The 13777-nt window shown below is 35.3% G+C and overlaps 1 protein-coding gene across 13 annotated transcripts in view; it reads left to right on the top strand.

The window, feature by feature from the left end:
- Positions 1-13777, top strand: part of LRRC7 (leucine rich repeat containing 7) — a 566189-nt gene that overhangs the window by 202733 nt on the left and 349679 nt on the right. For all 13 annotated transcript variants that reach the window (XM_032297103.1, XM_032297104.1, XM_032297099.1 and 10 more), the window contains one exon: positions 4722-4924. In XM_032297103.1, the coding sequence (XP_032152994.1) occupies positions 4722-4924 (203 nt within the window). The remainder of the gene's footprint in view (positions 1-4721; positions 4925-13777) is intronic.

The raw sequence follows: 13777 nt of genomic DNA, 5'->3' as shown, positions 1-13777 counted from the left end.
CATCAGCAGATAAGACACTTCAGAAGTTTTTAGAATATATAGAAGATGTCATATATATTTATATAAATGCACTGTATACACATATATATGTGTATATATATATGCAATGTAGATCTACATTGCACAATTTGTACAATTTGTGTGTGTATATATGTATATATATACATATATACACATATATATACACACACACACGTTTTACAAATTACAAAGCACACTATTAGCAACATTTTCACAAAGTACCCACAAAGAGATACAAAAATTGATTATATACCATAGACCTTAGAATCTTGGAGATACTGGGTACCAGGCAAGAAATTGAAGAGACTTAGTATTGAAAACACAAAAACTGATTGAAAATCTCTATATACATAATAACATGGCTATACCCTAGGCAGAAGACCAGAATATATTTCTCCAGAATATTTTTTCCAGAATATCCTTTGGCTTGCTGCCAGATTAGTCTGCAGTAAAACCTATCAAGCCTACAAAACTTCCAATTAGCTGTTGAGGGTTTCACGCTTCAGTATGGGAGGACAGTCCAGGATCACCAGATATTTGTGAACAACCTTTACCATGAAAGATGAAGATCAAAAGAAACAAACAGAAAGTAGAATTCAAATAACACAGGGAGCAAGGGAAAGAAGACAGAAAGTCTGTAGTTAATATCTTCTGAGAGAAATGAAAATGATATGGCATCTTGGGACACTAATAGGATACTATGAAGAAAAGATCATTCAGGAAACAACATATAACTTGTTAGTAAAAATATGCTATTAGATAAAGGGTAAGTCACGACATAGATTTAGGGGACAAAATTGTGAAAATCTCACAGAAAATAGACTAAAAAGACAAATGCATGGAAATTTCAAATGAAAAAAATACTTGAATTATAGGATAAGTCCAAGAGATAGGTCCTTCATCCAGTTAATAGAGATCAAGGAAAAAGAACTTTTTTAAAAAAAATGAAGAAGAACTTATCAATTAAATAATAACAAAAATTTAACAGAATGCAGTATAAGGGCTTCCAGAGTGAAAGGGCTCATCAAGTACCTAGTATCATGGATTTTAAAAACACGTCAAAGCACATTGTCATGAATTTTCAAGAGTAAGGAAAAATAAAATTTTAAAATTTTCTGGTGGAGAAGAATGTAGGTGTGAAACAGGATTTTGAATAAGAATAGAACTGAGTTTCCCTAGAAACTAGAAAATATGATAAATAAAAACTTTTTTATTTATAAAGAAATGTATTTCTGACATACAAGTCCTCAAAAAAATATAGCTACCATAAAATCCTTTCTAAGCAAGTAAAGACATTACATTCCACAAAACTGAAGGAATAAATCTAGAAAATGACATGAGGTCTAGAAAATAGTAACTATAACACAAGAAAGAAATGAAAAATTCACAGGATGATAGTGAAGGGAAATTCTAGGATGACAGCTGGAAAAGCAACCACTCAAGACTGTATCAAAAAGATATGTTATTCCCAAAAGGTTACTCCAGAATGGTGGTTAGGAGTCAAGGAGTAGCACCACAATCAAGTTGTTTAGAAATGCGGCAGGCGGTGGGGGGGACCTCTACGAAGTTGAAAGTTATTATGTGAAGGGAGCATAAATCAGGAATAGAAGGAGTTGTTATTGAAGGTCCATAAACTAGATACCAGAGTCATCAATGAAAGAATGGGAATGTACAAGAGATTGGTAAACAAAAGGTCTGAGGACAAGCACAAAGATATTAATGAGATCATCAAATGAACAAGGATTTTACAAAATGAGAGAAGAGTCATAGTTTTCAGAGTGCAAGGGGAGAGCAATCTCATCTTCCAACCCAGAAGTTGGCTAATCAGCATGTGATGTGAGAAAATCAGCATGCTCTAATTTTAAAGGCGATAAGGAAACTAATGGCATCAGGAAGAACCAAGTTTTAGTTGGGTCTATCAGTAGGGGAGTGAGGAGCTTTCAGTGAAGAGAGACTGAGCCTCAATAAAGATGTTTATCATGGTATAGAAACAATCTAAGAGGGAAAAAAAAGAAGCTGGGCCAGGGGAATAGCTCAACTTGTAGGATAAGCAAAGAAATAGAAAAGATGACTAGAAGAGTTTGGATTTTTGATTAATGAATGAGAAAGTGTCCTAAGTGAGTAAAATGTCAAAAGTTTTGGTAGACAGTGAACATTAGCCAAATGGTTCAGGTGCAGGCCTGGCTATTCTGTTTTTCCTCTTGGATCATAATTAAAATGTGCAATGACAGCCACACAGACATCAAGAAATAGCTACGGTGAGTGAGAGATGTTGGGCAACAAGAAGCATGAACAACTGATTTACTCCTCTATGGATACAGAAGCAAATGGGATGTGTGCCTTGGGTTAGCTCTATTGCATTACTGGGGGTGGTTAATGTGACGACTAGTTACTCAAGTTAAAAACCTGGAAATCTTTCAAGACCCTCGCCTCTCTCCCACAGCCTCTCTTTCCACCTCTCATTTAATCCATCATCAACTTTTAGATTCTACTTCTTAAATATCTTTCCAATCCATCACTTCTCTTTATCCTCGTTGCCACTACCATAGCCTGTGCTATCACCACTTCTCTTTATAACCACAATAATCCCAACAAATATTTACTAAGTTTGCAATATGTAATATGTTAGATACTTATGAGAGTGCATTTACTACTGGGTGCCTACTATGTGCTAGATCCAGGTAATGACATGAAAGACATCAATCCTACAATCCAGAATTTCAAGTAAGGTTAAATAAAACAATAGTTACAAAATTTTGAAGTTCTGGTTCCCAGAAATAAAAAGTACAGGAGTTTGAGAGATAGAAAGTAATGGAGAAGAAAGATCATCTTTTTAAATGTTTTTATTCGGCCTTCTACAGATTACCATGTGCAAACAATCATCTATAAGTATTTACTCATGAATCTGTCCCTAGAATATTCTTTTTTATTAATTTCAGAAGTTAAAGGATGAAAACGGATCACTTTGGGGTGAACACCTAACACCTCTCAACTCATATTCTACTTAATTGCCTCCAAATAGTTCTTTCTAACTTTTATTTCAGGGCACATGTTCAGCAGTGGTTACATGGGTAAATTCTATGGTGCAGAATTTTGATTTACAGATTATTTCATCACCCAGATAATGGGCATAGTACCCAATAAATAGTTTTTTAATCCTCACTCCCCTTCCACCTTCCACCCTCAAGTAGGCCCCAGGGTCTATTGTTCCCTTCCCCAGTGTCCATGTTTGCTCAATGTTTAGATCCCACTATAAGTGAGAACAAGCAGTATTTGGTTTTCTCTTCCTGCATTAATTTGCTAGGTAATGATTGTCTCCTAATTGCACTTAACATGAGCAATTTTAAAAACAAAATGCTACATTGTTTTTTATAAATATTACTAATTTCTGTATAAGAATAAATTTGTGTTGCTAAGTAAAAATACATTAGCAAGTTAAATGCAAGTTTCAAATTCATGTTTAAGTTTTAATTCTGTAGTTGGCAAACTGTACTGCATACTGTAAATTTAAGCATAAATGAAACAAGATCTCCTCAGAGAACTTGCCTGATACCTGGGGAAATAGCACACACAATTAGGAAACAATATGATGAGTGCTCTAGGAACTCAGAGGAAGATGCTATTCATCTTTCCTGGGAAGACGCTACTCATCTTTCCTGGGAAGACATTCACAGAGATAGTGAACTTTTCATTAAAATAAGAAGTTTTTTAGCAAATTAGCAGTAGCTGATGGTGATTAGAAGGAGAGTCCCAAATATATTCACATATTCATTCATGTTTTAATTGGTTTATTCTACAATTGTTGGTGAATATATACTATATATTAAGCACCAAGATAAATACAAGAATGGACAAAATAATCACTGTCCTGAGGAAGCCTTACTGTCTAGGAGAAAAATTACATGAAAAACAGCAGAGTGAATAAAATGTTGAAGGTGCCATGACACGTCTTTATAAGATTTAATGGCATTTGGTCAGTTTAACCTAGAGGAATAGGAGAAAGATGTGTCAGGAATGTCACAGGAATTTCTACCATAATTACAAGTTGTTTTCTCCCATATTACAAGGTTCATAAAGATAGATCCCCGTTTAGAAGTGAATAGCCAATCCAATCATAATCCATAGTTTCAACAGGAGCTTTGTTCAGTGCATCACTGTCTCCACTAGAGCAGTGCCTAAAACAGTGGTTATTCAGTAAATACGTATTCACTGATGAAATTTGTGGGCTACAAAGAATACGTCATAAACTTTGGTGCTGAAACATGAATATTTTTACAGAAATGGGACAAATGTTTTTCCAACAAATTCTGGATGTTTCTGTTCTACACTTCGTTTGTGTAAAAATAGAAAACATATAATAGCTCCATGTTTCAAGTAAGAAGGTAACCATGATAGTAGCATTGAACTGAGATAGGACTGTATTCTAATTCGATTCTTCCATTCCAAATCTGTGTGATGATGGGGAATCTCTTACACTTTTTGAGTCCAGTTTTGAATTTACTATCTGGAAATAAAACCTATTTCGCATACCTCACAGTGCTGTTTAAGGATTTAATGATACAATGCATGTATGTGTCCTACTTTAAAGTATCCTAGACTATATACCAAAATTAAATTTCTAAGCTTTAAGTATCACAAGAATGCCTTCCAAGAGCAGTTGATAAGCTGCTTTGTTTTGTTTTGTTTCTGCTTTTCTCTAGTGCAGTGCCTGGAGATGACCACCAAACGGAAAATCATCGGCCGTCTGGTGCCGTGCCGATGTTTCCGAGGTGAAGAAGAAATCATTTCAGTTTTAGATTACTCCCACTGCAGTCTTCAGCAGGTGCCAAAGGAGGTCTTTAACTTCGAACGAACATTAGAGGAGCTTTATCTAGATGCCAATCAAATTGAAGAACTACCCAAGGTAACTTTTGACAACCTAAAATATACAATATAAATGAGTATTTCATAACTTTCAATGGATTTGTTTTGTTATAATGATAATGTTAACTCTAGCCTTCTATCTAGGTAACTGACAAGTCATTGAAACTGATATAACTTCCTCCAATATTCACATTGCCTTTTAATATTACTGCATTTATGATTTCACAGGGCTCTGTTAATAACAAATTGAGCTCTATGGAAATCACCATTTGATGGATTATGCTTGTTATCTTCATTTAAAATGCCCTCTATACAATATAGAGTAGAGGGTTAAGATCAATAGTTTATGTTTAGAAAGAAAGAAAAAATATGACAGTACTCCAGAGCTGAAAATGTGTGTGTTGTGTTAAGGTGACATTATATTAAATCCTTGAACTAAGAAATGCTTTTACACACATTAACACTATCATGAAAAACATGTTTCTGTACCTGTATGTAAAATATTTGCTTATTACAAGTAGCACTGGATGTAGAGGGCATGAAAGTAGTAAAAAGTTTACTAGGAATTTGAAGCTATGAAACTCTGTGCACGTGCACACACATACACGTGCACACCTACACACACACACACACACACACACACACTGCCATTATGGCATTGTGCTATGCAAAGAAAATAGGTCTCCTGTGACCTTATTCCTTATTGCAAAAAAGACTGGGTAATAAGAGATCAGCTAAAGCAGACCAAGGCCACACAACAAAGAGGTTCAAAATCTAAAGCAAGGGATCCTAACAGTCACCTAAATAAGTAACACGGATTAAGTAGTTATCATGGCATTTACCTGTGAAGGATTTAAACGTCTGAGAAGTAAAAAAAAAAAAAAAAAAAAAAAAAAAAAAAAAAAAAAAAAAAAATCATGCACTCAATTTCTGTTGTTTATGCTAAAAAGTAAAAATGATATTAAATATCCAGTAATCAGAAAAAGAATCTCCACAGTAAAAACTTGAAGTTAATTATCAGAATCTGATATTTCAACATGCTGATCAAAACAAATTATGAATAATTATATTTCTTTAGAATTAGAAATTATCACTTGGCCTTTTGGCTAAGATCAACTGTAGAATTATAAATTATGCTGTTTATATAACACTTCAAAATTAAGAACTATTTAACGTGTACTTCAAAAACAATATACTTCATTTTTGACAACCTGTGTATGGTGTCATCTGGGATATTTCATAGATGACACTATACACAGGTATAGTGTATTTTTTAGGGGTATGTCAGGCCTATAAAAAATTATTGACCACATGGATTCACACTAGGATTGCACATCAAGTGGAACCTGGACTGAAATGGGCTGTCTGTTCTGCCAGATGAGGAATTACTTGAGGGTGCTGTTGGCACTGCATTTATCTCTGCCTCCCTGTACATGGGCAGGCATGGTGAATTTTACATAAGGATACTGAGTCTCTGTTGTCCCTGATTGATGGAACAATGCAGAGAACTTCGTATGCCATAGGGCTTGATTAGCAAAAGCATGTAAGGTTGAATAAGTCAGAAATGTGGTAATCCATTCTAATTTAGAAAAATAAGGATGGGGTGGTGAGGGGGGTGGTTCTAGGTCAGGCCAATCTAGGATTGCCAGAGACAAATAGAGAACACCCAGTTATATTTTACCTTTAGATTCAAAAACAAATGACATTTTTATAAAACTATATCCCAAATGTTGCATGGGATACATCTATGCTAAAAAAAAAAAAAGGGAGGGGGGTTTATTTACATGATATTCAAGTTTAACTTGTCATCTTGTATTTTTATTTGCTAAATCTGGCAACCCAAGGCCAATCTAGTCATTTTAAACCTTTTCCTATTTCTATACAACAAATTTTGTATGATAAGTAGTACAAACATGGTTAACTTATCAAGCAAGTATTTATTTAATATCCACTCTACTATATAGTACTTGAAGCTTTAGGGGGCGGTTATATGAGAAACAAATCTCAATCTCTGCCCTTCTGGATCTGACAATCTAATTATGGAGAAAAACTGAAGCATTCGAGGCAAGTGCTCAGTGATGTAGAATCAGAGCCAAAGAGCGAAGCACCATTGCAGAGCTTATGTATAGAAGAGAACCCCATTTTTGGAGAAGAAATGGAAGAAGTTGACCAAAAAGCACAGATGCAAACTTCAAGATGCATCTAGAGTTGAAGGGAGCACAGTTGTGAAGAGTCTAGAACAGAAGGTGCATGTACATGAATGCAGGTAATATGTAGGGAGAGTGGGGAGCACTCAGATTATGAAAGGTTTTGAAAGTCACATAGTATTGTTTGGCTTAATGCATTGATAAGATAATTCCATTGAAAAGTCTTATACATCAAGGAACTCACTAGGATCCTAAGTAGGCTTGGAAAAGAAATCTTAAGATATTTTCTCTGTGTGGTTAGTTAAAATAATTGACTATCATTAATTAAAAATAATATAAGTATACCAAAGACTTAATATATTTTACCAGTGTATTATAGTTAAGGAGAATTTATTATCCTTTATCATTAACCTGCCATATATCTTTCAGAGAAGTTTTACATAATCTTTTAGGGTTTCTGTGAGTTTCAAGGTTGCATTTCTTTACTTTCATAAAACAGCCATGTAAGCTAGCTTCCCCTAATGTATATGATATATTGAAATATGATCTAAATGATCTGATATTGAGGTATGATCCAAATAGTACATAGATGTATTTTTGCATTATTGGGAAAAATACAAGATAGGAAAATGAAATGAATAATGTATCAGAGTTCATTATATGTGTTTCAAGTAACAGAAAACCCAATACAAACTGACTTTACAAAGGAACAGGTTTGATTGGCTCTCATAAGTGAAAGGTCCATCTCAGAACAGTTATCAGAAATGATGTGTTTCTATTCACCTTGGCAGCAACACATTTATTCCGAGGCTGACTTTTCTCATGGTGGTAGAATGGCTGCAGGAATTCTGGAGTTCACCTTGACAGCAGCCCAAAACAGAAATATCTGATTCCTTAAAACTCTTTCTGAGAAGGACAAAAAATGTCTCCCCTAGAATTCTTCAACTAATTTGTCTGCAGATCTCATTGGCATTAATTGTGTCACATGTTTACTGCTGATGAAATTCCTTTGCTGTTTGAGTACAGAATAAGCTAGTACAAGAAAAGTGGAATTACTGTAAATGGGCTAAATAATAGCAAGCCACCTCTGTAGAGTTGTGACTGCTGGCAGCAGTATGAGGGGAAGGGGTGGAAGGGTGAAACAGCTGTTGCAGGGGTCACCACAATGTGCACTACAAACAAACTGCTATAAAGCAATTATTTCAGGAGAAAAAAAATGGCTCAAAATAAAAAACTATGTATAAAGTTGTTAGTGGCCTATAGGCTGAGCATTGAGCTCTTTAAGGAATTAAATCTTTAAAGTTGGATTAAATAAAGTATTTTTGTCTGCCATTTTATTTTATGGTTTTCTTTGAGTTGTTATTGAGATTTGTTGAGTAATAAGATAGCCATTTTTATTTTCAATATTACATTATAGTAAGAATTATCTTTTATATATGTGTTCTTTGCTTTCTGATATTGAACATAGAGAATATTATAATTGGTGATGAATCTCTTCTATAAGATGTTATATAATACAACGAGTAGAGAACCAAAAGTCAAGGTAAAAGGCATTAGGGAAGATATGCCAATAGTGTGTCAGAAAAGATACAAGAATAGATATGAAAGAACAGGAAGTATTTTGATTAGGAATAGTTCAAGCTCTGTGTCTTAATTTTCTCTAGTGAAAGGTAAAAATACAAAATGACATGCCTTTCACACAGTGATAGAAACCTACACAGCTTATAATTTAGTACTGTTTTGCTTGTTATTTTGAATTAGGAACTTAAAATTATAGACAGAGTAGTAGACCATAACCGGTATATATTATATATGAAGTAGTGTGGGATGGCAAATTTGAAAAAAGCAATAAATAGAAAAACTGCAAAGAAAATTCTTGAAACTGAAGAACTTTAAAACAGGGATTATAAATAATTTTAGAAAAGCCAGCATATAACTAAAATTGAAAGATGTGGAGAGTGAATTTGGTAAATGAAATCAATTTAACCACATGTAAAAGAAATGGGGCTGAATTTTAAGCACCATACTTTCAACATTTTCTCTGCTTAAAAGCTTACAATCTACTCCAAAAATATTTTAGAGATCAAGAACCAGAGCTTTTGACCCAGACAAATCTGGAATTATATCCTGGCATTGGTAGTTGGTTAGAAAAGTATTTTTCCTGGAAATCTGTTCCTCCATTAGTAAAACTGGGGAAGTAACAGCACCATCTTCTGTGAATAGGTGGGTGGCTGAATGGATAGATGATTGATTGATTGATTGATTGATTGATTGATAGAGTACTGGGTGAGATGATGTTTGTGGAATATCTGTAATAGAAAAATATTCAATAATTGGTGTTTATTATTCTATCACAGCTGAAATAAGATTTCCACGTTAATTTACCCTGAATCAAACAAAAGTAAGATTTTGTAACATCTCAGGATAGTTCTAGGTGTTGACTATTCAACATAAAATATTGTGGCATGACTTTCTCTTTATCTGAAATCTTCAAAGACATCTAGGAAAACATTCCCTGGCCCATAAAACATGATAGGGTTCTGACCCTACACGATTACATCAACACATTTGTGATAATACCACTACTTCCCCAGATAATTTTTTTGACTCACACAATCACAATATTACATTATTTTTATTAGAAACAACTCTACAGATTATTTAATTTAGCCCCCAATTTACTAATAAGTAAATCCAAAGGAAAAAGTTAATTGCCTTTCCTCAGGCCACATGGCATGTTAGAGTCCTATCCAAAATTATTACCAAAGACTATGTATTAGGAAAGGAGAGGTTAAGCTGCAATAAAAACAAGTCAGAATCTCAGTGAATAACTGAACAGAAATTTTGCTTTGTGTGCCATGAGTGCTGGTAGGGACCACTGCTCTTCACAAGCACATCCTAACAAGTAGTTCAACTTTCTACCCAATGCAGAACCATATATTTGTTATTTCTCTTGCAATGGTCACCCAAGCTCTTCGTGGACATTTTTAGTAATGGAAAAAAATCACTAATTTAGGGGACAGACCATTATATATCTGGAAAGTTCTAATTTTTAGTAAATTCTGTAATATGTTAATGATGTTTCCCTATTTCCATCCATCTATCTATCAATTCAACACTTGTCTTGGAGCTCAGGGTGATACAAAGATTGTTAAGGTATGCCTTCACTAAACAAGAAACTATGCTTTCATCATCACTGCCTTGATCCTTCAAATATTTTAAAAAATTCATGTACTTTGCTTAAGGGTTCTCCTTTTTTTAATATTATTATACTTTAAGTTCTGGGGTACATGCGCAGACCATGCAGGTTTGTTATATAGGCATACATATGCCATGGTGGTTTGCTGCATCCATCACCCCGTCATCTACATTAGGTATTTCTTCTAATGCTATCCCTCCTCTATCCCCCAACCCCCTGCTATGCCTCCCCTACCTCCCCAGCCCCCAACAGGCCCTGGTGTGTGATATTGCCCTCCCTGTCCATGTGTTCTCATTGTTCAACACCCACTTAAGAGTGAGAACATGAGATGTTTGGTTTTCTGTTACTGTGTCAGTTTGCTGAGAATTATGGTTTCCAGTTTTATCCATGTCCCTGCAAAGGACATGACAAGTTTCCAACTTTTCTTGACTATTTTTCAAGGACATGTGATCTAGACTCCTAACCATTATAGTTACTTTCTTCTGCACACATTGCATTTGTTAGCTTGGTTTTAGGTATTGCTTTATCAAATAAAAATATTTATCCAAGTAAAAGTACCCCCAAAAAAAGCAATAAACAAAATGTGATCAAACTCAGGAGAGGAGTCATAGTTGCAGATGGGTATTTGAGAGTCATCCTCCCAAAAAGTAAGAGTTAAAATCAGCAGACAACAATAAAAAGTCCTTAGAAAAGAATAAGACAATTGCACAGAAAAATATATTAAACTTTAAAAAGTGATAGTATAAACTCACTGCTGGAATTTGCCTGGAAGCTGTTTGTGTTTCCCCTAGCAGTCATGACAACTTTGCATACAGAAGCAAAATTGGGAAATTTTATTACGCTCATTAAGCCAAAAAATCTCCCCATGGGTAAGAGGAATATAACATCTCAACTGATTTTGATCTAGGTTTCTATACCTTAAAAAACCTATTTTCTCTAATGAACAGAAGAAAAAGAGAACAATTTACTGTGTAGCACTTTCAAAACTAATTCTAGATATTTCCAATCCTCTAAGATATTGGAGATTTAAGGTCTTGAGCATTTCTCTTATAGAGATCACACATTAACTGTTTTGTGTCTGAAGGGTGAAGTTCTTGCTTCCTATCAGAGTGCCATAAAACACTCAGAGTGGATACATTAGTGAGAGGTAGAAAAGTTATACAGGTATTTTAAACTAATTAGCAGGAAAACCAAGCTATGTATTCTTAAAACTTACTCATTTCCTGGAGGCACATTGATGGTGTCTTCATTTGATGCTGCTTTTACGTCGACATGATGCAGATCAGTTGATCTCCAGCAAACCGTGGGAACTGACATTTTCTTTCTTCTGCTAAGTAAACATTTTTAAAACATTCATATATGACTTTTATGATTTAATTGTAAATGCTTTCACACCCAAATGTGGAAAACAATCATAAGCACAGAACAAATGGCATCCTTCTAAAGGAAAAAATTGGCAGTAAACTTGCACTGTCTTTTTTCTTAAAAGTTTTGTCAAGATGTAATTTACATACCATCAAATTCATTTTTACAAATTCAGTTGTTATTTTCACAGAATCACACAGCCATCACCACTGTCTAATTCTAGAACATTTTCATCACCCTTCAAAAACCTCCCATATCTATTAGCAGTCACTCCATGTTCCCTGCCTCTCCTCGACCCTGGCAACTTATTTCTCCATCAATTTGCCTATTTCAGAAATTTCATATAAACAGAATTATATAGCATAGGTCCTTTTGAAACATTATGCTCTTTTCACTGAGCATAATGTTTTCAGGATTCATCCATGCCATAGCATGTGTCAGTACTTCATTCCTTCTTATAGACAAATGACATTCCTTTGTATAAATATACTGTATGTCATTTAAAATGTTATTTTTCTGTAATACATATGTGTAGCTATTTTCCTTTCTTCCTTTCTTTCTCTTTCTTTCTTTCTCTCTCTCTCTTTCACTCTTTCTCTCTTCTTTTTTTTTTTTTGAGATGGAGTTTTGTTCTTGTTACCCCGGCTGGAATGCAGTGGTGCCATCTCGGCTCACTGCAACCGCCATGTCCCAGGTTCAAGCAATTCTCCTGCCTCAGCCAGCCAAGTAGCTAGGATTACAGGTGCCCACCATCACACCCAGTTAATTTTTTGTATTTTCAGTGGAGAAGGGTTTCACTATGTTGGCCAGGCTGGTCTCCAACTCCTGACCTCAGGAGATCCACCCACCTCAGCTTCCCAAATTGCCGGGATTACAGGCGTGAGCCACCGCACCTGGCCATGTATAACTGTTTTCTTAATACAAATCCATCAGTTTGGTGCTTTACTGTCTTTAGTATACATAAAGTTGAACTCTAATACCCAGATTCCTCCAGTATTTAGAGTTTTGTTTTATTTATTTATTTATTTAGAGACAGAGTCCTACTCTGTTGCCCAGTCTTGCATGCAGTGGCATGCTTACTGCATCCTCAAACTCCTGGGCTCAAGTGATCTTCCCCACTAAGCCTCCTGAGTATCTGAGGCTACAAGTGGGTACTACCAGGCATAGATAATTTTTTTATAGAGAGGTGGTATTATGCTCTTTGTTAGTATATTGCCCAAGCTGGTCTCAAACTCCTAGCCTCAAGTGATCCTCCCAAAGTGCCGGGATTACAGACGTGAGCCACTGCACCTGGCCAATCCAATATTTTGTTTTAATTAATTGCTGATTGAAATTCAACTTCAGAAAAATATATAGTAAAAATGAAGGTAAATTTTTAACAATATTACACTCAATATAGAATATTGTCAGTAAGCTGAGAGATGCCAGAGGAATAAAAAAAAAAAAAAAAACCGCCTCCACATATCTACAGCTGCTTGCCCTAGGTGGAGGAAAAACAAAAAAAAACAGACATTAGGAAGCCAGCTCCAGGCGAGGGCTGCAGGAAGACAGCTGTATGTGTTCACTAGTCCATGTCGACCACTCATTGTGTAGCTGAAACATTGATCACTCAGTATAAAGCAGTCAGGGATTTATCACAAAGGTATGTTTTAGACTGGTGAAAATTTTGTAATGGGCTGGCTTCAGTCACTGGCCCAGGAAATAGCAGAAATCCTCCCCATCTCTTTAGAAAATAAATGAACAACAAAAATGCATCTGAGTCATGGCAGCAGCCAGCAGCTTAAATAGAGCTCCATGTTAATGACTGGCACATGGGCTCCGACAAACTGCTCCAACACAATTGTCAGAGCCCATGTGCCAGTCATTAACATATGCCAAGCAGGCTTTATCCTCAGAGATTTTACCCTTACTCTTTCTGCCTTACCCTTACTTCCAGGGTTGCTCTGCTCCATATCTTACTCCTTTATTTCCTCCAGGTCTCTGCTCAAACATCACTGGAGAAGCCTTTCCCCATTATCTTATACAAAATATTTTATACGAAATAGTAACACCCACCACTTATTCAGCCTGGTCAAAATTTGAGGCCTTATTGTGTCTCTAAGTGATACCTCATACAACTTGGTTGTGTTAACTAGTATTAAGAAACTCCCTAGTTTATCATTGACGTAAACCATTAGCGTAA

Source organism: Sapajus apella, unplaced genomic scaffold (assembly GCF_009761245.1).
Source record: "Sapajus apella isolate SASKATOON/1434 unplaced genomic scaffold, GSC_monkey_1.0 scaffold36, whole genome shotgun sequence".
Classification (NCBI taxonomy): domain Eukaryota; kingdom Metazoa; phylum Chordata; class Mammalia; order Primates; family Cebidae; genus Sapajus; species Sapajus apella.
This window is presented reverse-complemented; position numbering and strand designations above follow the sequence as displayed.